We start from the raw sequence: 23,509 nt of genomic DNA, 5'->3' as shown, positions 1-23,509 counted from the left end.
CCTCCCAGATTTGGGGAATAATAAAAACCCCGGGAATTTTGAGTGGGTGGAGGGCTTCCCTTCCCCCCGCCCGCCCTTGGGTTAGCAGGTAGCCACTGACCCGGACGAGCAGGGGTTCGATCAGCGTGTCCGTGCGGCCTCTCTCTGGCACCGCCGTCTCCTGGGTGCTCAGAGCCTCGGTGCTCACGGTGAATTTCACCTCCCCTGGGGGAAAGAAACCAGGCAAACGTGAATTGAGCTAAATCCCAGAGGTTGTTCTGTTTGGCACAAAAGTTATACAGAGGCCTGCGCGTGGGAAAAGGAGCAAGAGCCGGGACGGACGGACGCCTTAAACCCCCCCATGCGATTCAACAAATAAAGGGAGGGGGGGGGCACTGGGAGGATCACGGCTCGCCTCATTTATGTGCTGAAAACAAAAGGTATCGGAGGTAAGAGCAGAAAGGACTCGTCCTCCAGGCATGAAAACGGAGGAGAAGGCCAGGGGCGGCTTGGCCTCTTCTATGGCCCTTGGCGGTAAGAGTGACTCCCCGGACAACGCGTGGCAGGTTATGCACGTTACATTTCCCATGGACGTTTGGGATGCGCCGATGGGTCTTCGGCCTGTTTTCATTGGGGACAGCTGGTGACCTTACGCTAGGGGGGCACCAAGAAGCTCCCTGACCCCAGGGGCAGGCTGAGCCGGTCCTGCTTTTACCCCACTTGTTTCTGCCCGGCCCGGCTGACCCCTCGCCTCTCTCAGCTGCGGCGAGGGCTCAGCCGGTCCTCTGCAGAGCGCCCTGCACCTCCCTGGCCCTCTCACCCAGCGTGGTGGCCGTCACGTCCCAGGAGAAGGTGATGGAGCTGTCGGCGCACAAGCAGGCGCCGTAGAGGCAGCTTGGGCACGGGGCCACCAGGAAATCTTGGGAATCCGCCAGGGTAATCTGGATCTGCAAAGAAAGATGAAAATTGTGCTTCTTGTCCTGCAAATAGCTGTAAGTCACCAGGAAGCGGCTGAGCCAGCCCTGGCCTTACCCCATTACATCTATGAACCTGTACATCCAGCATCTCTGAGGAACGCAGGAGCTGCAAGCACCAAGGTCCAACGGGGGCAAAGCCAGAGCAGGACCACCTCACGCAGCCAGGACTGGCCAGGCACAGTTAGTTATGACCCAGAGCACATTAGCAAATCCCTTGTGAGCAATGGAGACAGGAAACCCCCTGTGTCCATCAGAGCCCCATGCAGGCGTCACACTGATACACATAAAGCATGAATACAGCACAGACAGCTGAAGAGCAGATCCTCATCAGAGCTTCATGCAAGCGTCACACTGATACACGTAAAGCATGAATACAGCACGGACAGCTGAAGAGCAGATCTTCATCAGAGCCCCATGCAGAAGTCACACTGATACACGTAAAGCATGAATACAGCACGGACAGCTGAAGAGCAGATCTTCATCAGAGCCCCATGCAGGCGTCACACTGATACACGTAAAGCATGAATACAGCACGGACAGCTGAAGAGCAGATCTTCATCAGAGCCCCATGCAGGAGTCACACTGATACACGTAAAGCATGAATACAGCACGGACAGCTGAAGAGCAGATCTTCATCAGAGCCCCATGCAGGCGTCACACTGATACACGTAAAGCATGAATAAAGCACGGACAGCTGAAGAGCAGATCTTCATCAGAGCCCCATGCAGAAGTCACACTGATACACGTAAAGCATGAATACAGCACGGACAGCTGAAGAGCAGATCTTCATCAGAGCCCCATGCAGGCGTCACACTGATACACGTAAAGCATGAATACAGCACGGACAGCTGAAGAGCAGATCTTCATCAGAGCCCCATGCAGAAGTCACACTGATACACGTAAAGCATGAATACAGCACGGACAGCTGAAGAGCAGATCTTCATCAGAGCCCCATGCAGGAGTCACACTGATACACGTAAAGCATGAATACAGCACGGACAGCTGAAGAGCAGATCTTCATCAGAGCCCCATGCAGGCGTCACACTGATACACGTAAAGCATGAATAAAGCACGGACAGCTGAAGAGCAGATCTTCATCAGAGCCCCATGCAGGCGTCACACTGATACACGTAAAGCATGAATACAGCACGGACAGCTGAAGAGCAGATCTTCATCAGAGCCCCATGCAGGCGTCACACTGATACACGTAAAGCATGAATACAGCACAGACAGCTGAAGAGCAGATCTTCATCAGAGCCCCATGCAGGCGTCACACTGATACATCAGTGGCTGGGTCAGGGGAGACTATGGCCACACGCTGCCCCTCACCTCGATGCAATCAGTTAGGTAGTTGAAGACGGTGGCTTTTAAGTTGAAGCTCTCGCCTCGGACAATGGAGTATGGCAGAGTCAGTTCCACGAAGAAGGGCTTAAAGGCGATGAGGTTCACGGTTGGTGAGATCCCAAAGCCAACCTGCGCCGTACAGAACATCATGGCTTTCCAGTCCGTGATTGTATCCGGGACCGTGACCGGAACCGACTCTGTACCAGAGCTCCTGCACAGACGACACGAAACGACACGACACACACACAGTCAGGAGCCACGGGAGCCGGACAAAGTCCCCGAGTTCTAAGCCCCGGATCTGCCGCCGGGACTATGTGTGCGACACTGGGTGAATCACTCCCAGGGTCATTTCAGAAGTGTCCCCAAGTGGCCCGATGTAAAGATTAACCCCTGATAGGTGGGTAGTGGTGGTGTTCCCAGGGGCAGGGCTGGGGAAGATCCCGGCACAAATTCGCAGGCGTAATGGTGTGCGGGGAAGGTTTTAAGGGGAACGCACGCACATAAACTGCCTTTCAGAACTGGGGTAACTTGTGCCTGCATTTCATTTAAAATTTAGCTGGGATGTTACAAAATTACCCCCTTTACCTCCCTGTGCTTCAGTTCTAATCCCCGGCTCTGTCACTGACGTACAGAAAGAGAATGAAAATCCATCGGAGGAAGAAAGAGAAATAAATAATCAGGGAGTGAGGCAGAGAAAAGGAGAGAGAGCAAGTATAAGACACAATACAGAAAGTCATGTTTGTCCCCTTTTATCTGGCATTTTATTGAGTTGGCTTTACAGGAGAGGCACCAAATGTGAAGGCACATAAAAGGCTCTAGGCTCACCCGATCTGCCTTCCTCCTCCCCTGCTGCAATCCTTACTCTCTGCCTGCTTTATCCTTTGCTTCTCACCATTACGGTGTCTCTGCAGGATCCGAATGCTCTTACCCCACAGGAATCAGACTCCATATCCAGGTCTCTGGGAAGTAGACGCGGGCTCTCTCCTGCGTGGCGGTGCTGGTGGTGCCGGGGGCCATCTCAGCGGCAGGACGCTCGGCAACTTCCGCGAGCACTGCTAAGGGAGACGTGCGTGAATGCCGGGCGCTGTAACATCGCCACGGTACAGCGTCCATTAACTACCTCCCGGTGTCCATCTACGGCGTTGGCTTTTGGACCTTTTCTTCCCCCATGGGACCCAGTGAGAAACATCCCCACCCTCCACCCTACCTTCACCCGCAGAGCATCTCCCCCCCCCCCCCCCTACTCATTCTCATTACCCTCGTCATCTCCTTCCTCACCCCCATCACTCATCATTTCTCTAAAACACTAAGCGGAAAGATGGAACTGACAATGGATTATGTGGAGATAATCCTAGAGTGCCGGACGGACAACCGATCTTTAATAATGCATTAAACATTAAAACTGGGAGGGCAGGTTATGATTTGTGCTTTATCCTGCACGGAACTGGGAGCCCGTGAAGCTGTGCAGGGACTGGAGAAATGAGCTCCCGGATAAGCAGCTCCTGCAAGCAAACGGCCACTGCATTCTGCTCCAACTGCAGACCCAGATACTCAATATTACAGTAACAGCTGAGCGCACGACTTTACCCCCTCACACCATACTAACAGCACTCAGCACGTGCAAATGCATGCAGACAAGGCTATTAGTCATTCGTCCCAGATACAGAAAAAAAAATAAATGGGCGCCCAATCTGCACATTGTATGCTCAGAAATGAGCTCCTGCCCAAGAGCGGGCGTTCTGAGCAGCCCAAAAAAGCGGACGGAAAAGCAGAAAATACTGCATTTCTGTACATCCTCCGATTAATAGCGTGGAGATATTCAGTCAGAGGAAGCGAAAGGTTAAAAGGCGCTCTCGTTCAGATACGATCTGATGTGCCTAATCGGTCTCATCTCACGGAAAGCACTTCTTACCACATTACTCGTGTGTGGTTTACAAGAAAGCACGAATCCAGTGTTTCACCTGAACTCTGCACCCCACATGAAACCGCGGCCTCGTTTCCCGCAAAAATGAGTTGTGATGGAGGAGGATTTGGAGAGCAGCGAGACAGAAGAAAGGATTTCTGGGGTTTTTTTTCTTTAAATTTAAGGAAAGCTCCTGTGAGATTAACCAATCCTTAATTGAACTCAGGCACTGGGAGATGAATTATAAGAGCATTATCAATTCTCCATGAAACTTGTACATAACACCGGTTATTGTCCGTGGAGAGACAATAGGCTGCTCCTAAGTTGGCGAGAAGTTGACGTAACGGGAACATGTATAGTCCTACTTTGAATATTTTGGTATCTTTTCCTAATGTCAGTACGGGCCAGGTCTTACCCTGTGTGCATGCTCTGAGCATGACTCCAGCACACAGGTGAACACGGTAAGGTGACATTGCAGCGTGGCGCTGCTCTGGCTGGGGAGGGCGATACTCACACTCAGGGGTACCTCATTAATATGCATCTATAGGCGTTAGGATACAAACCGTGGGGGAATTTAATCCAGGGAGGGCAAGTCACCGTCCTCTTTGGCTTCTTAATGTCGCAGTTGCTTAGGATTTTCAAACCGTTCTCCTGTTTGCGAGGGGGAGGGAGAAGTAAAGGTAAAGATTAAACCAGCGCATCACCATGCTCACGGGATAAAGGTAAAGATTAAACCAGCGCATCACCAGGCTCACGGGATAAAGGTAAAGATTAAACCAGCGTATCACCATGCTCACGGGATAAAGGTAAAGATTAAACCAGCGCATCACCAGGCTCACGGGATAAAGGTAAAGATTAAACCAGCGCATCACCAGGCTCACGGGATAAAGGTAAAGATTAAACCAGCGCATCACCAGGCTCACGGGATAAAGGTAAAGATTAAACCAGCGCATCACCAGGCTCACGGGATAAAGGTAAAGATTAAACCAGCGCATCACCAGGCTCACGGGATAAAGGTAAAGATTAAACCAGCGCATCACCAGGCTCACGGGATAAAGGTAAAGATTAAACCAGCGTATCACCATGCTCACGGGATAAAGGTAAAGATTAAACCAGCGCATCACCAGGCTCACGGGATAAAGGTAAAGATTAAACCAGCGCATCACCAGGCTCACGGGATAAAGGTAAAGATTAAACCAGCGCATCACCAGGCTCACGGGATAAAGGTAAAGATTAAACCAGCGCATCACCAGGCTCACGGGATAAAGGTAAAGATTAAACCAGCGCATCACCAGGCTCACGGGATAAAGGTAAAGATTAAACCAGCGCATCACCATGCTCACGGGATAAAGGTAAAGATTAAACCAGCGCATCACCAGGCTCACGGGATAAAGGTAAAGATTAAACCAGCGTATCACCATGCTCACGGGATAAAGGTAAAGATTAAACCAGCGCATCACCAGGCTCACGGGATAAAGGTAAAGATTAAACCAGCGTATCACCATGCTCACGGGATAAAGGTAAAGATTAAACCAGCGCATCACCAGGCTCACGGGATAAAGGTAAAGATTAAACCAGCGCATCACCAGGCTCACGGGATAAAGGTAAAGATTAAACCAGCGTATCACCATGCTCACGGGATAAAGGTAAAGATTAAACCAGCGCATCACCAGGCTCACGGGATAAAGGTAAAGATTAAACCAGCGCATCACCAGGCTCACGGGATAAAGGTAAAGATTAAACCAGCGCATCACCAGGCTCACGGGATAAAGGTAAAGATTAAACCAGCGCATCACCAGGCTCACGGGATAAAGGTAAAGATTAAACCAGCGCATCACCATGCTCACGGGATAAAGGTAAAGATTAAACCAGCGCATCACCAGGCTCACGGGATAAAGGTAAAGATTAAACCAGCGCATCACCAGGCTCACGGGATAAAGGTAAAGATTAAACCAGCGTATCACCATGCTCACGGGATAAAGGTAAAGATTAAACCAGCGTATCACCATGCTCACGGGATAAAGGTAAAGATTAAACCAGCGCATCACCAGGCTCACGGGATAAAGGTAAAGATTAAACCAGCGCATCACCAGGCTCACGGGATAAAGGTAAAGATTAAACCAGCGTATCACCATGCTCACGGGATAAAGGTAAAGATTAAACCAGCGCATCACCAGGCTCATGGGATAAAGGTAAAGATTAAACCAGCGTATCACCATGCTCACAAGATAAAGGTAAAGATTAAACCAGCGTATCACCATGCTCACGGGATAGTTTCTCGCTCTGTGCTGTTCAGGATTAGGAGGGAGAAGTAAAGGTAAAGATTAAACCAGCGTATCACCATGCTCACAAGATAAAGGTAAAGATTAAACCAGCGTATCACCATGCTCACGGGATAGTTTCTCGCTCTGTGCTGCTCAGGGTTAGGAGGGAGAAGTAAAGGTAAAGATTAAACCAGCGTATCACCATGCTCACAAGATAAAGGTAAAGATTAAACCAGCGTATCACCATGCTCACAAGATAAAGGTAAAGATTAAACCAGCGTATCACCATGCTCACGGGATAGTTTCTCGCTCTGTGCTGCTCAGGGTTAGGAGGGAGAAGTAAAGGTAAAGATTAAACCAGCGTATCACCATGCTCACAAGATAAAGGTAAAGATTAAACCAGCGTATCACCATGCTCACGGGATAGTTTCTCGCTTTGTGCTGCTCAGGGTTAGGAGGGAGAGACTATGGCTTGACTGAGAAACTCCCCTGGAACGATTACAATCCACGTCGGAAAATTCTTGTCTGACATTTCTTTGGATAATCAGAGGAGGTTCTGACTCACTTCAGATCTGATGCTGACTTTTTAAAATGCATTTTTGTTTACATTTTTGGGGGAATAAAAAGGTGCGCTGCGTTCAACCCAAGCCCTACCTGCTGCACTCCGAACCCCATGACAAGGTGTCCTGTCCTCTCTGGGGACAGAGACCGCATCACCGTCCTCTTCATCAGGGGCGGATTGGCCTATGGGGGGATCACCCTCCTCCTCACACAGAGTTAAGCTGAGTGCCTTGCTCCCTTTACAGTCTGTCAGGTATTGCCAGCAGGGGTCGAGGGTCCCAGCAGCTGAAACTGAGTCACTCAGGGGACTCACAAGAGATGAGCAGCTGGCTCTGACTCTGGGATTCACCCTGTTGTCAGCTCCAGCGCTGGTGACTACGGGACCCTGCGTTCTCACACTGCCACCTGCAGTCCAGCTCAGGGAAAAAAGGTTCAGCATAGGAAGCAGACAAATGATAGCGACAGATAAGAGTTCTAAATTTAGTGCTATTTAGCGGATAAGCAGTGACTTATCCGGCCACATGGTGACCGCTGACTATCCGGCTATGTTCGGCAGTCAGAACTTGGGCAGAACCAGAGATCCAGTGGGCATATCGGGGCAGTGCTACTTATCTGGCTAGCTTAGCTAGACACGTGCCGATATTTGGCCCTATGTGGTTAAGTTAATCAGATAACATATTCAGATATAACTTCACTTATCTGGATAAGCAGCACCGAATACAGGGATTTTCGGCAGCGTAAGCCGTGCTGCTTAATATTCCCTGTAAGTTAGCCATTTTCTTCTGAATATTGGGCCCTAAAAATCCTGTTTCACTGCATAGTTTTAAAAACTAATTACCAGTTACCTTGAATAGGCTGAAGACGTCCGCCTCCGGGTTATACCAGGGCCTCCAGATGCTGAAAGGCTGAGCCCCCACAGCAGCGATGGGGACGGCTGGGCGAGGCCTCGGAAAATTGTTCCAGCACGGATCGTCATCATACTCATCCACTTGCCAGGGGTACCCGCTCCGATATATGTAGGGGAACAAGTTATACACCTGCAAGAGGCCGAGAACATGCGTCCGACACGAGAGCAAGGCTCAGGGGGTCCTCCCGGGGGCCCTGCCTGCTGACTTCCAGGCCACTGTTAGTCCTGTGGGAATTAGGTAGCACTGCAGAATTCCCCTCCTCCGCAGCGACGCAGAATTTAGCAGGCCCCGGCGTGCCACGAGCAAGAGGCCTCCGCTCGCAGCAAAGATGGAGCTGGCCTCGGTGAGAGTGAGTGTGAATAAGACTGCGAGCCTGGATTTGAGAGAGAACATGTGTGAGGGTGCCAGATAGAGAGGGAGCCTCTGTGAGGAGATTGTGAAGGAGTGTGTATGTGTGTGAGAGATTGTGAGCTGGAGTGTGTGTGAGAAAGGGATCGTGTGTATGTGAGGGTGTGTGCATGTGTAAGAAAGAGAGCCTGTGTGAAGTGATGTGTGTGTGTGTGAGAGAGAGAGGGAGCCTCTGTGAGGAGATTGTGAAGGAGTGTATATGCGTGTGAGAGATTGGGAGCTGGAGTGTGTGAAAAAGGGATCGTGTGTATGTGAGGGTGCTTGTTTGTGAGAGAGGGAGCCGGTGTGAGGGTGTGTGCATGTATAAGAAAGAGAGCCTGTGTGAAGGGATGTGTGTGTGAGAGAGAGAGGGAGCCTCTGTGAGGAGATTGTGAAGGAGTGTGTATGCGTGTGAGAGATTGGGAGCTGGAGTGTGTGAAAAAGGGATCGTGTGTATGTGAGGGGGCTTGTTTGTGAGAGAGGGAGCCGGTGTGAGGGTGTGTGCATGTATAAGAAAGAGAGCCTGTGTGAAGGGATGTGTGTGAGTGTGAGAGAGAGGGAGCCTATGTGTAAGTGTCTTCTCTCCTTCCTTCCCCCATCTCAGTTGCTCTTTTCCTTCTTTCCTTCACCCTTCTGGTTCTTGCTTCTCTGTTTCTCCCCTCCCTCTTGGTGGCCGTACTCTCCCTTCTCTTACCGCCCTCTCCCCCTTCTCTTTTTCATCCTGTCCACTGTCCTTTCTAGCAGTCTCCCTCCCATCCGTCCCATGCCTCTCCCTCCCTTGGCCACCCCCTCAGCCTGCCGCTGGCACGCACCGTCTGGTTGGAGAGCTCGGTCTCCGGTTTCATGAGCAGGACGCTCTGATCGACGGCGCGCACCGCGCAGAGAGAGCCGGGCGCAGCGGTCAGCAGCAAGTCCACGCTGGATCCAGGCAGCTCCTCCGGCTGGGAGAACCTCAGGGAGACCTGCCGCCGAAAAGGAGAAACATGAGGCAAAAGGCAGGACGAGGCCCGCTGCCCTGGCACCGGGCGGGGAGACCAAGAAGAACCGGGTGCTCTCCGCATCCAGCTCTGGGGACGGGTGAATTCTCACAGCACTGAAGGAGGGGTGGTCCTGGGTCTCAGGGGAGTTACCGTGGCAGGAATGAACCTCATTCAGAAGCCGGGGTAGGTAGGGTTCCTGTTAGCGTAATACATTGTGCAGACAGAGCCTTCCTTCTGGAGCTCACCGGGTGCAATACGTACAGATATTCAAAGGCCTGGAAGCGCTTTTAAATCGGGCCGATGGCAGCTACAACGTCTGGGACGATTCCTGTATCCTATTGTTACATTTTCCTGTCATTTGTAATTGGGGGGCAATTTTCCCGTTCAGCTTTGCAGGCCTCAGCTCTAATCCCTGCCTCTGTCAGCGACTCCCTGTGTGTGGCCTCAGGGGAGTCACTTTATCTCCTTGTGCCTCAGCTCTAATCCCTGCCTCTGTCAGCGACTCCCTGTGTGTGGCCTCAGGGGAGTCGCTCCATTTTAATATTTAGCATTACCTTATTTCTGAAGCACATGTTCACGTGCAGGACGGTGTTGTCGGCGACCACTCTTCTCTGAGACAGCAGGATAAACACCAGTATCCTGGGGGCTGGTCCAAAGTCCGAGGTGATGGTGACAGGGAAGAAGATCTCCCCTCTGACAGCTGGGGGCAGGAGAGAGAGAGGGAGAGAGGAAAGCTTAACCTCGGCCCGGGTCACAGGCTTCTCTAAAAGCCACAGATTACCCGGCAGCCCTCCCGGGGAGGGGCCCAGCGAGCGCGGAGGGACTTACGGCCTAGCCTGGGAACGTCTCTCCTCCTCTGCCCGTGAGCCACGATGCCTCCTTTCCCAGTCACCTGCAGGGGTAAGAAGGGGGGAGTGTGAGGGTAAGGCGGCGGGGGAGGCAGCGGGAAACGTGCTCGGCGCACGAACCTCACGCCGTCCATACTGAAGCGCTGGGACAGGCATCAGCTGGACTCGGACTCCGAGTATCCCCAGGCAATCTCAGTCTCCACGGCAGGTGAAGACAGGCAGGGATCCCACGCCATAGCAGTTTCAGCCAGGCCGTGTTTTACCTGGAGCTTATTTAGGCACATCTGGATATTTTCTCTCTCTTTCTCTCTGTATATATAACTGGACGGGTCATTTTAGTCCTCATCTGCCATGGTTTCCTATGTTACTATAAATTAATTCAGCTTGGAGTAAGATCACTTCAAACGTCTACGGAAGGGGCCCTTTGTCACATCTGCGTGGTCTTTATTTAAAGCTCACGTGCAAGATCATCTGCAGACACCTATGTAGTTCTTAGCTTGCGCCAATATAAAGGCGTCGCGGACGGCCCACAATCCAGTTTTCTGCGGCCCCCACAGAGCTACCAGAACCAGAAGAAAAGTGGAGGGTCCGTCCTGCCTCTAAGTCTCCTGCTCCCTGCGCGTTCCTCCTCCATCTCACGAGGTGGCCGGGAACTCACCAGGAAGTTGACCACAAAGCTGCTGGCGTGCGGCTGAAGGTCCCGCCGGCTGATGATGTATTCCACCTGAATGCTCCTCGCGTGGCAGGGCAGCTGCCGCCTCACACGATGGATCCTCAAGTAGCTGTTGACGTTGGAGTAGAAGGGCTGCGCCGTGGCGTAGGCGTTCTGATAGTACACGTAGGGCACGCCGGGGTTGTACGGAGGATCCACCAGATTCATCCTCCCCTGGAAGAGAGTTTCACAGCAAATGCAATTCAGCGTCCGGAAACGCAGGGAGAAGCGGAAAGGAGAGAGAGGAGTAAGGGACTGGACAGCAGGAGAGAAAAAAGAGAGAAAACAAAGGAGCAGATGAATTAGAATAAAGGGATAAAAGAAGAATAAACGAAGTGACACTGAACGTGACGAGAAAGCCAATAAGTAGAAGAGAGAGGAATCAAGGGAGAGCTGAAAAAACACAACAGAGCAGAAGGAATGGAAAAAGAAAAGATCCTGTGAGAGAGGATAAGGAGAGGGTGAGAGAGACGGACACGGTGCTCCTTTCTGCTCCATATCCAGTCCCCTCGGATCCCGTGACGTTCGAGGCACCTGCTGCTGACCGGCTTTGTCTCAGATCTTCTCCGGGGTCTGCGAGGGAGTCCCTCCTGGCTTACCTCCAGGGAAACCGCTGCGCTGTCCCACTCGGCGGTGTCCAAGCTGAAGGAGACCCTCCCGTCCTCGCCGGTGGTGTAGAAGCGGACCATGCGCCCAGTGGACGTGGTTATGTCCAGGAAGGCTTGGCGGAGCTTCAAGGGCGAGCCGCTGCGATCCAGCACTTTCATCTGTAAGGAGGAGCCCACGAAAAGCACATCCGCAGTATCAATGGCTGAGCCGCAACCCGGAGGAAACTCAAACAAACAAACCGTGCACCTCTGCAGAGCGGGCGTGTCGGTACAGTTTGGACTCACCGACCCCTGGAAGGGCTGTCCGGGGTGGAAATACTCGTCCATGTCCTCGAAGACCACGCTCCCGGCAGTGCTGGAGATGAAAAAGCTGCTGCTGCCATTCAGCCTCACACCTTGGGAGAGAGGAGCAGAGCAGGTCGGCGAGGGGTCAGCACGGAAGGAGCAGCACTGCCCCCCGGTCCATTCCCACCACACGGGCCGACGCCGAGCCTCTCGCTCAAAAATCGAATCTCAAAATGCTTCGGAAGGAAAGGCCCGTCGAGAAGCAGACGTGCGCCTCCTGCCCGCCAATCACGGACAGCGCAGCACGGTTTAAGGCCCCCCCACTCCCTCGTACCTGTGCCGTCCTCCAGCAGGGAAGCAGTGGCGTCGATATTGTAATAGTATCCACTGGAGCTCAACTGCAAGACGGTTGTATTGACCAGAAAGGAGAAACAGCCGGCAACGTCCGCCTGCAACACAGGAATGCATCAGATAAGCATTAATAACCCGGCGACAGCTTCCAGTCCCATGGCAGGGCTGTGTCCCATTCTCCCCCCCCCAGGCTCAGGCCACTCACCCGGCCGCTGAATGTCTGGCAAAGGTCGTGGCCGTTCTGCTGCCAGAACCAGACCTTCCGGCAAAGGGTGACCGTGAAGGAGCCCTCCACCGGCTTCCCGTAGGTGTACCTGGTACCGAGGGTCACAGGGTCAGGGGAGACGCAGGAGGAGATGGACAAGGGGGCAAAACACAGAATGAGCTTTACTGGCAAGGAGACAGCAAAACAGATGGGACTCACGAAGCAGAGAGGCACATTCGGAACCCTAAAATCATTTCATGAAACTGACACTTCAGGGCTCTGGAGAGACGCATGGCTTCCCTCTCAGCCACCAGTCTGCAATTTTCCCGGCCCTGGCCCTGTCCTGTCACCGGACCCCGCTGCCGCCCAGCGATGGCAGGAGGTACCCAGATCCGGAGGCCACTCGAAAGCCATGGAGGACAAAGGGGTTATGACGTTGCACATCCTGAGGAACCTATCCCGGGCTTTGTAATCCATTCCCCCCTCAATGCTGTAACTAATTCCATCACATCTGATGTTAACTGGTCGGCTGAGCAGATTAGAGCTCCGCAGTGCCCCCCAAAATACTTCAGACCTTCCCACTCACCTGCCACAGACCTGCACCTCAAAGGACACATCCAAAATATACACATACGTAGGGGCTACAAACTTGACTTCGAACTTGGGAAGGACTGAAAAAAAAATGGAGGGGAGATTTCCATGAGAAAGAGAAGAATCTGCAAGCCATGCGTTCCCTTCCCTCAATGCAAAGCTCAAGCGTGAATAGTCAGAGACACCGCAGACGGTGCCATAACAAATACCTACTTGGCCGATCAGAAAGCAGGACTTCCCAGAGATCAGCTTAGAAATTGATTTCCATGCATCTCCACGGAGCAGTTTTGGACATTTTTACGGTATAAGATGCATGCCCAAGCAACCCAAAAGGAAGAGGAGATCCCGAATCACAGGAGCACCTTCCTTCCACCTACCGTACTCTGCCACATCGAAGCTCCGCTTGACTCGTCCAGTCTCCACGTTAATGGTGTAGGTGCCCAGCGGAGGCTCGGACGCCAATGGGTAGGAGAGGTCCACGATGCCCTGCTGCGGGACCACGTTCAGCCACTGGCCGATCCGGTTGCCGTTGGGGTCCTTCGAGCACACAATGCAAACTTAAGTCTACCCTAGTGCCTACAATGCTGGCGTGCCCCAGAGAGGCTCAGGCAGGCAGCTAACAAATTGCACCCCGGCGATGGCACCTCGGTCATGTATCTCGGCTCGGAAGCTGAAATGTTCCATCAGTCTAAGGTTTGGGGCGTTGAATAAAATGAGGAGACCCCCCATCAAAGTTTATAGGAGGACAAGAACAATCATTGAAAATTAATAGTAAGCCCCACTCTGTGGGGAGAGAGGATGTTATGACTACGAAAGAGATTTCATGCTCAGAACTCAATGCAGCTTAACGTTGACAAAACAGATAGATTAAAGGGCTGTCCCTGGATCTCCCAGAGGATCTCTTTCCCCAGGGGGCAACTCACAGGTCGTTGAGAGTACAGAGAAGTAGATTTCATTATCTCCAGAGGAAGCAGGTGTGCTTCTCAGGGAGGTGCCATTTTGGAAGCCAAAAAAGAGAAACTCTTTTCCATGATAAACAGTGATTCTTAGTGAAGCTCTCCTCCTTCCCTGGGTTATCACTAGGCTGCTGAGGTAGAGCGAGACAGTTCAACATGAGGGACCGTGAGTTAGTTTACCCTGCTGCTGTAGGAGGCAGCCATTTTGTGGCAGCAGCAGCAGGAGTGCTTGGTGATGTCATCACTGAGCGACTGTAAAACTTCACTTTATCACGGGTGTAAATATTATTCTAAGCTTAGGGCCAGGGACACAAGAACCCTTAGACTCAGTAAAAGGTATAAAGTATTTTTATTAGGCAATATAAGTGTTCTCGGGAGATGCTGGGTACTGGGTGCCCTTCGTCTTACAAACTGACCAGAATCTCCCTGGATACAGGAAGTGACCCTTCTTTTACAGATAAACATACACGGGGCCAACCATGAATCTACCCCACCCCTGGCTTCTGGAGACTGCGAGCTCCGGAAACAGCAATGGTAAAATAATCATGAGCTTTCGGCCAGGGCCCATGGCTCGGATGGAAGTTTAGGTTTCGGATCCTGGCAGAAAGAAAATCAGAACAGGTGTAGCTATCTCTCTCTCTCTTACCTCCAGCTCAATCACATCATACTGCAAAAAAACAGAAAAGAGAGATGAAGAGGAAGAGGAATAACGAACAATGACAAGCCTTTATTTTGTCAAAGAAAGAAATGCACGTCTATCTCCATTCAGACTAGGCTGGCGACTGCAGAACCAGTTCAACCTTTCCTCCCTCTGCCAAGCTCTTACCATGTCATTCACAGGCACAAAATCCTCCCTCAAGGTCACGATCCGAAAACTCACTGGGAAGAGAAGATTTATTTTAAGAGGCTTATATTCTGCAAATTTCAGTCGTATCATCGAAGCGGATTACATAAAACACTCAAACAGAGGTGACTGGGCCCCACCACCCCTGGGGGGGGGGCATGGATGACAGGATCCCCATTACGTGAAGAAGATGCTGTCCTCCTGGGCTGAGAGCTCCCAGCCTGCAGACCGGGTGAGTTACGTGGCTGGGCTGCCATACACAGAAGCACGAGAGCACAGCAATATACACGCACCTTTCTGTCCCGGTTTGTAGATTGGCTTGTCCGTCTGGATAAAGGTCCCACTCGCAATTCCCCGAATGAGCACAGTTTTAGTTTCCCTAAACACAATGTCAGGCCCGGAGCCATAAACTGTGATGTTTGCAACTTCTTCCGAGCCATCAGATGGAGCTGGAACCTGAAAACACAGAAAAACTGAACTCCAAGAGCTGGCAATGTCCAGGATGTTTGCTGGAAACAAAGATGTGTTTGATGGATTCTCAGGTTTTGAACACACTGGAGAGCAAGCAAAATGCAGAGAGCGCAGGAGCTCAAAATACCAAAGGGAGACTCCAGCAAAATGCAGAGAGTGCAGGGGCTGAAAATACAGAGGAGACTCCAGCAAAATGCAGAGAGTGCAGGGGCTGAAAATACCAAGGGAGACTCCAGCAAAATGCAGAGAGTGCAGGGGCTGAAAATACCAAGGGAGACTCCAGCAAAATGTAGAGGGTGCAGGGGCTGAAAATACAGAGGAGACTCCAGCAAAATGCAGAGAGTGCAGGGGCTGAAAATACCAAGGGAGACTCCAGCAAAATGCAGAGAGTGGAGGGGCTGAAAATACCAAGGGAGACTCCAGCAAAATGCAGAGAGCGCAGGGACTGAGAATACCAGAGGAGACTCCAGCAAAATGCAGAGAGCGCAGGAGCTAAAAATACCAGAGGAGACTCAGGCAAAATGCAGAGAGTGCAGGGGATGAAAATACCAGAGGAGACTCCAGCAAAATGCAGAGAGCGCAGGAGCTAAAAATACCAGAGGAGACCCCAGCAAAATGCAGAGAGCGCAGGGGGCTGAAAATACCAAGGGAGACTACAGCAAAATGCAGAGGGTGCAGGGGCTGAAAATACCAGAGGAGACTCCAGCAAAATGCAGAGAGCGCAGGGGCTGAAAATACCAGAGGAGACTACAGCAAAATGCAGAGAGCGCAGGGGCTGAAAATACCAGAGGAGACCCCAGCAAAATGCAGAGGGTGCACGGGCTGAAAATACCAGAGGAGACTCCAGCAAAATGCAGAGAGTGCTGGGGCTGAAAATACCAGAGGAGACTCCAGCAAAATGCAGAGAGCGCAGGGGCTGAAAATACTAGAGGAGACTCCAGCAAAATGCAGAGAGCGCAGGGGCTGAGAATACCAGAGGAGACTCCAGCAAAATGCAGAGAGCGCAGGGGCTGAGAATACCAGGGGAGACTCCAGCAAAATGCAGAGAGCACAGGGGCTGAGAGTACCTTAGGAGACCCCAGCAAAATGCAGAGAGCACAGGGGCTGAGAGTACCTTAGGAGACCCCAGCAAAATGCAGAGAGCGCAGGGGCTGAAAATACCAGAGGAGAACCCAGCAAAATGCAGAGAGCGCAGGAGCTGAAAATACCAGAGGAGACTCCAGCAAAATGCAGAGAGTGCAGGAGCTGAAAATACCAGAGGAGACCCCAGCAAAATGCAGAGAGCACAGGAGCTGAAAATACCAGAGGAGACTCCAACAAAATGCAGAGAGTGCAGGAGCTGAAAATACCAGAGGAGACCCCAGCAAAATGCAGAGAGCGCAGGGGCTGAGAGTACCCCAGGAGACCCCAGCAAAATGCAGAGAGAGCAGGGGCTGAGAATACCAGGGGAGACTCCAGCAAAATGCAGAGAGCGCAGGAGCTGAAAATACCAGAGGAGACTCCAGCAAAATGCAGAGAGTGCAGGAGCTGAAAATACCAGAGGAGACCCCAGCAAAATGCAGAGAGCGCAGGGGCTGAGAGTACCCCAGGAGACCCCAGCAAAATGCAGAGAGCGCAGGGGCTGAGAATACCAGGGGAGACTCCAGCAAAATGCAGAGAGCGCAGGGGCTGAAAATACCAGAGGAGACTCCAGCAAAATGCAGAGAGCGCAGGGGCTGAAAATACCAGAGGAGACTCCAGCAAAATGCAGAGAGCGCAGGGGCTGAAAATACCAGAGGAGACTCCAGCAAAATGCAGAGAGTGCAGGGGCTGAAAGTACCAGAGGAGACTCCAGCAAAATGGAGACTTGGTGGTTCAAAGGACTTATAGGGGAGCCTTATAAAATAATTTAAAAAATAATGCCAAAGCCACCAGGTGAACTGGTTTCCGAAGTGAGAATATAGGTTACTCAGTGCTTTCTGACAAGTGTGAGTGGGAAAGAGAACTGAAGACTCACTTGAAAGGAGACGCACTCCAGTGGGGCACCTGGATGCACATTCACCTTCACCAGGACTTGACTTTCACTGTGGTGATTCAACTGAATGGTCAGCCGTACGCTCCTGGTCAGGCCACTTAATAGATAGCAGACGCGCTCCCAGGTGGGGTAGTGAAGCTCTGCCGGAATCAGCACCACATAATCTCTGCGAGACAAAATGACTTTACACAGACACAAATAACCCAGTGCTAGAGGTGACAGGCTCTGTATCCCTGCCCCCATCGCCTGATCCCTCCAGTCCTAGAGGTGACAGGCTCTGTATCCCTGCTCCCATCCCCTGCTCCCTCCAGTCCTAGAGGTGACAGGATCTGTATCCCTGCTCCCATCCCCTGATCCCTCCAGTCCTAGAGGTGACAGGCTCTGTATCCCTGCTCCCATCCCCTGAGCCCTCCAGTCCTAGAGGTGACAGGCTCTGTATCCCTGCTCCATCCCCTGATCCCTCCAGTCCTAGAGGTGACAGGCTCTGTATCCCTGCTCCCATCCCCTGATCCCTCCAGTCCTAGAGGTGACAGGCTCTGTATCCCTGCTCCCATCCCCTGATCCCTCCAGGCCTAGAGGTGACAGGCTCTGTATCCCTGCTCCCATCCCCTGATCCCTCCAGTCCTAGAGGTGACAGGCTCTGTATCCCTGCTCCCATCCCGATCCCTCCAGTCCTAGAAGTGACAGGCTCTGTATCCCTGCTCCCATCCCCTGATCCCTCCAGTCCTAGAGGTGACAGGCTCTGTATCCCTGCTCCCATCCCCTGATCCGTCCATTCCTAGAGGTGACAGGCTCTGTATCCCTGCACCCATCCTCTGATCCCTCCAGTCCTAGAGGTGACAGGCTCTGTATCCCTGCTCCCATCCCCTGCTCCCTCCAGTCCTAGAGGTGACAGGATCTGTATCCCTGCTCCCATCCCCTGATCCCTCCAGTCCTAGAGGTGACAGGCTCTGTATCCCTGCACCCATCCCCTGATCCCTCCAGTCCTAGAGGTGACAGGCTCTGTATCCCTGCTCCCATCCCCTGATCCCTCCAGTCCTAGAGGTGACAGGCTCTGTATCCCTGCACCCATCCCCTGATCCCTCCAGGCCTAGAGGTGACAGGCTCTGTATCCCTGCTCCCATCCCCTGAGCCCTCCAGTCCTAGAGGTGACAGGCTTTGTATCCCTGCTCCCATCCCCTGATCCCTCCAGTCCTAGAGGTGACAGGCTCTGTATCCCTGCTCCCATCCCGATCCCTCCAGTCCTAGAAGTGACAGGCTCTGTATCCCTGCTCCCATCCCCTGATCCCTCCAGTCCTAGAGGTGACAGGCTCTGTATCCCTGCTCCCATCCCCTGATCCCTCCATTCCTAGAGGTGACAGGCTCTGTATCCCTGCACCCATCCTCTGATCCCTCCAGTCCTAGAGGTGACAGGCTCTGTAACCCTATCTTCTTCAGTTCTAGACAAGATCCATTTCAATTTGGAGCAGAGGGCAATATTCCAGTTCTGGAGCATATACCTGTGCAAAGTCACCTTGACCAGCAGCGCTCAGAAGCTTTGCTGGAGAACAATGGCCAATTACTTGGCTTTCCACAGATGATTGTTTTTGTATTAACGAATGTAGGCTGAGCGGTGCTTTTTCATCCCGCTCTCCTGTCATTAGCCTGCACAAAATGTACCCTCTCAGCAGCCTCGCTCTGCTGTGCTTTGCAGTAACTCAAAATGGATCCTGAAAGCTCTCAGTTTTGGGGCTTGAGTGGTAAGAGACAGTCTACAGTCAGATACCCAATTAAATGCAAATAGAGACACAGAGAAAGCGGGTGAGAAAGTCAGAGCTAGTCACTCCTGCCATTATGAATCTAAATAAATCCTAGGGTAGGGTGCAGGCTGCTGCTGGACTGATTGTCATCAGAAACCTCAGTCACGTGAAGCAGAAGAGGAAAATTATTGAAAGCAGCTGGCAGCTGTAATAAGGTGCGTGCCCTTCTGATGTTTGGAAAAAGCGTGAAGTCAAAGGAACAAAAATAACAGGACAAAGAAGAAAACAAGACAGCTAGGAATAAGACCCAGCGAGAAAGAAACGGGCAATAAATAGTCCTGTGAGGGATAAACGTCCTGGCCACTGCGGTCACGAGGGGCCAGGAGGGACCTCTCCTTCAGAAGGGAAATGACCTTTCCTTCATTGTACAAACCTCCTGCAGACGGCGCAGTGGTCTTTATTTATTTCCTGGCACAGCCACCAGCCCTATTTGATGTGGCATCTTATTTCCCCCGTTTCCCTCATCTCCTAAAATTCTGCTGTGGTTCCCTTTAGGGTAAGTTAAGGGTGGCTGCCCCTTCCACCCGGCGTTTCACCAGGCTGTACAGCTTTACGTTTGTGCCCAAGTTAGGAAATTCTCAAAATCCCCACAAAAACCACCGGGGAAGGATTTTAATGCTCCTCCTCCTGTAAGGCTGATGACAGGATGCCGATGTCCTGTCCTTGGGGAGGCTGGTGGTGGTAGTGGGGGGTCAGCCCTGCGGCATCCCTGGGGGGCACAGGTTGCAGGGGAGATCCCTGCTGGGGAGGCGCAGGAAGGGCGAGAGGTGCTGAGAAAAAGGAAGCAGCAATCAAACCTTGCACACTGACCCCATGTGTCCTGCAGAGACCAGAGGGACGCAGCCGAGGAGGAGGCCCAGCCGCCACATGGCTCCTCTACCAGGCCTTCCGTCTTCTTCTCTCTGTTTGCCTCTGATACTCACCTGGCCCTGCCTCTCTACTCTTTATTCTCTTCCATTCTTTACCTCTCTCTTTCTAATTCTTTCTGCCTCTCCTGATTCTCTCTCTCTCTCCTATCCCGGTGCCTTTATTTTTATAGTCGCTGCAATGCCTTTCCCTCAGGGAGTCCCACTCCTCGGGCCCTTCCTCCTCCCTCGGTGACACCAGCTGGCCCGCCCATTTCTCCGGTACCCCGGGGTCCCGCTCACCTTTCTTTTGTTCTGCAGGATGGATGAGCCCCCGAGTCAGTGACCCATCGTGTGACCGAAAGGCCGCAGAGATTGATAGGCCACCAATTTCATCCAGCATTTTATAGAAAGACAAGCAAACAACTGTTACCATGCAGGTGCACAATGAGACCCATTTTCTGCCCAGTTTGCGCTCGGCTTACCATTGGCAGAGTAGCTGCTTTGAAACACCGGCTGCTGGCCCTTGCAGGTGAAGGATATCTTTGTCCACTCTTTAATGGATTATAAGGGTAATTCATAGTTTGTTTTATTTTCCCCAACCCAAGACCCTCATCTTTTTAGGCTTCAGCAACTACGATGCCAGCTGAGTTAAAGCAATGGTGAACAGAGAGAAAGTAAAACATAAAGAACAGGCACAACCTGTGTTCTCAGTCATAGAATTTAACATGGTTCTTGTCCGTGTTTTTCTAACAGCCATGTATTTTAATTGAATTAATTTTGTTGTATAAGGTCCACATAATGAACAACACATTAACTCATATGTTTTATTGACTGGTTTAACAGTCACAATTCCAGCACCAAGAATATTTCTTTCATTTAGTATAATTTCTCCCTCGCCTGTACATAACTCACATAATTTATTTATTTATAAACCTTTATATGCCGATGCCGTCACAACAGTTTACAATCATAAGAAAATTCGTAATCTGTAAAATAATAAAAATACGACTAAGCAAGTAATTAATTAAACAATTAAACAACAATAGCATCTTAACGCACTCATCGATAAAAACAGAGCACATAAAATGAGCAAAGAGAACAAAAACGCTAAACAAGCTTCCAACATAAAATCATCATCAAACTGGCCAAATGATAGTGACCTGCATAATTCAGAAACGGCAGAAAAGGGAAAAATAGCCCCAAAATGGTCCCGTAATTACTGCAAGTCTACCCGCCTAGCTCATTAACCCACGGCTTCCCGGAACAGGAAGTTCTTTAACCCTTCCTGAACGACAGACCATAGGTAATCTCCACTGGTGGTGTAAGGTAAAAGCCAGCATAATGAGCTCCAGATTTCCTGAAATCGCTTCCCATTTGTACGTTAAACGTCGTGCACGCCTGCTGCAGCGCTTTCCAACAGGTCCGGAGATGTAACTCTCACTGCACACAGGAAAAGACCTGGCCAGCAGCTTGTATGGCGACTCTAAGGCTGCTGGAAGGTTTACCTGGATGGCTCCTCTCTGTTCTACTGCACCTTTAGCACGCACCACCCTCTCCACAGATGCAGAAATCTGAAGCAGCTCCTGGTGGGCTCGCCTGTTAATTCCTTTTCTACTGATAAATATTATTCCAGCTCCTTACTAAGCCAGTCCGGTCCCTTAAATTGTAGGAAAGATAAGAGATGTCTGGAAGATGGCTCTGCTGCCCTTACAGTGAAATGGATTACCAAATTACAAATTGAATTAGATGCGGAAAACTGGAGCCGCCTCTGGCCAGAGATCCCTCAGCTATCGATTTGCTGTAACAAAAAAAGAAATCAGTGCAACCTAGCCAAATTCTGTAACTCGGGTCCTTTACGCTGGAGGAATTGTGGCTCTTATAACACTCACGTAACGTAAGTGTCGACGGATGCAGGAGTTTTGCAGAATTAAAAAAGGCAAAACGTTACAAGGAAATAAAATTGCTTTTGTCCCGACGCCTAAAGAACTTGCTACTGCTCAAGTTAATTTAATATTTTTTTTCATCCCTGGCTGTTCTATCCCAGCAAACCACAGGACAGCAAAAAAAGGCAGAGTGGTGCAGCGCCTGGGTGAGTCAGGACTGGCAGAAGCAGGGGAGAGGGGAGGTGGGCGGAAGTCTTGGGATACGGAGAACAGGGAGATGGAAGCAACAATTCTGCAGCTGAGCTTCATTTTAAAACTGTTTTACCTTAAAAACACAGAAAAAAAATTTAAAAACACAGAGGGGGAATTATTAACTTCACCTCCAGAAATCTGTTGCAGATTTCAGGAATTCTATGGTGCCCTATATGAAGCAAACCCTCATATTTCACCAGATCAAATACGGGGATATCTAGATGACATTGAACTCCCTACCCTCACAGAGGAGGAACGGGAAATACTGGACAGGGATATATCACAGCTAGAGATACAACGAGCAACTGGGGAACTCAAGGCGAACAAAGCGCCAGGGTTAGACGGCTTTACCCCCCAATGTTACAAAAAATTCTCTGCATCCCTGCTCGAACCTCATTTAACTCACTACAGGCAGGTAAACAGTTGAGGCCAGGATCTAATGAAGTGGGGATAACCATCCTGGGGAAACCTGGGAGGGATCCTAACAACCCATTTCCCTCATAAACGACATTGCAATATTAAAAAGACATGATAATACAGTTATGAAATAGACCAATATAAAAAGTAACTCAATAACACAGCAGGACTAAACCATCACTACCCAAACATTGATTTTATTAATGATATTGTAACCGTACTTAATTGGCACTTGTTAGAATGTACGATAAAGTACCGATATATACTTTTCTGTGCCTATTTGTAAACCGTTGCGATGGTACATGACTTAGCGACGGTATAGAAAAGTTTTTAAATAAATAAACAAACATGGACCTCAAGCTTCTTGCTAAAATTATGGCGACCCGAGAGCTTTCCAAGATGGCGTCCTGAACGGTCGCAGCGTTTTTGAGCTCCCGACGAATTTCTACGAAAATTTACCACTATGCCCCACACAAAGCGTAAGGCTCAGGTGAGGGTTGGAGAAAGTTCCTCCACGCCCCTCGAAGCCTCGCAACCTCGGATCGGAAGCTTTTTTGCCGCTGTGTCTCCTCAAACGCCGGATGGAAAGGTCGCTGGGGATCGTGCTCTGGAGCGTGAGCCAACGTCCCCGACCGAAATATCCTTAAGCCCCGGCTCACCGGGAAGGCCGGCACCACCACCGGGCCCAGGAAAAGAAAGTAGCCTGCAGGGTGAAAAAAGCGCCACGGAGATGATCCGAGGAGAGGCTGAGGCACCCAGACAGACGCAGGAGGAGGAAGGACTTACCATACTTGAGCACCGAGACAAGGTATTACCCGGTGGCGTTGAGGGAGGAGCGGGACCTGGTCTCGGGGCAGGGATGAGATCTACGAGCCCGGGGAGTGGAGCCAGTGCAGCAGCATGTGGGGGCACAGAGAAAATCCAGGCTGCTCCAACACAGATAATTTCTTTAAAAGAACCTGAGATCTCACTAAATACCATCTGGAAAGCTCTCCAATCTTTGGAAAAAGCTATTTTGGGTTTAACTAAAGAAGTTATGGAAACCAAACAACAAGTAAAAGAAAATGCAACGGAGATAAAAACACAGAAAAATAGAATAGACAAAATGGAAGAAAAAGTTAA

At 51.0% G+C, this 23,509-nt stretch overlaps 1 protein-coding gene across 2 annotated transcripts in view; it reads right to left on the bottom strand.

Annotated features, from left to right (window-relative positions):
* Positions 1 to 20,000, bottom strand: part of LOC115078054 (alpha-2-macroglobulin-like protein 1) — a 34,892-nt gene extending 14,892 nt beyond the window's left edge. The window contains exons 1-21 of one of the 2 annotated variants that reach the window (XM_029580648.1): positions 19,798 to 20,000; positions 17,171 to 17,354; positions 14,997 to 15,159; positions 14,686 to 14,738; positions 14,506 to 14,526; positions 13,281 to 13,440; positions 12,899 to 12,983; positions 12,313 to 12,421; positions 12,091 to 12,205; positions 11,757 to 11,866; positions 11,463 to 11,630; positions 10,810 to 11,037; positions 10,132 to 10,195; positions 9,858 to 10,003; positions 9,136 to 9,285; positions 7,874 to 8,065; positions 4,767 to 4,854; positions 3,229 to 3,355; positions 2,286 to 2,511; positions 800 to 926; positions 101 to 204 (exon numbers count right to left, since the gene is read on the bottom strand). In XM_029580648.1, coding sequence (XP_029436508.1) covers positions 101 to 204; positions 800 to 926; positions 2,286 to 2,511; positions 3,229 to 3,355; positions 4,767 to 4,854; positions 7,874 to 8,065; positions 9,136 to 9,285; positions 9,858 to 10,003; positions 10,132 to 10,195; positions 10,810 to 11,037; positions 11,463 to 11,630; positions 11,757 to 11,866; positions 12,091 to 12,205; positions 12,313 to 12,421; positions 12,899 to 12,983; positions 13,281 to 13,440; positions 14,506 to 14,526; positions 14,686 to 14,738; positions 14,997 to 15,159; positions 17,171 to 17,354; positions 19,798 to 19,856 — 2,679 coding nt within the window. In that variant the 5' untranslated portion in view covers positions 19,857 to 20,000. The remainder of the gene's footprint in view (positions 1 to 100; positions 205 to 799; positions 927 to 2,285; positions 2,512 to 3,228; positions 3,356 to 4,766; positions 4,855 to 7,873; positions 8,066 to 9,135; positions 9,286 to 9,857; positions 10,004 to 10,131; positions 10,196 to 10,809; positions 11,038 to 11,462; positions 11,631 to 11,756; positions 11,867 to 12,090; positions 12,206 to 12,312; positions 12,422 to 12,898; positions 12,984 to 13,280; positions 13,441 to 14,505; positions 14,527 to 14,685; positions 14,739 to 14,996; positions 15,160 to 17,170; positions 17,355 to 19,797) is intronic. The other variant, XM_029580649.1, reaches the window with a different exon arrangement.
* Between the last annotated feature and the right edge of the window lie 3,509 nt (positions 20,001 to 23,509).

Source organism: Rhinatrema bivittatum, chromosome 16, assembly GCF_901001135.1.
Source record: "Rhinatrema bivittatum chromosome 16, aRhiBiv1.1, whole genome shotgun sequence".
NCBI classification, from domain to species: domain Eukaryota; kingdom Metazoa; phylum Chordata; class Amphibia; order Gymnophiona; family Rhinatrematidae; genus Rhinatrema; species Rhinatrema bivittatum.
Note: the sequence above shows the minus strand (reverse complement) of the source record. Positions and strands in the feature narration are given on the sequence as shown.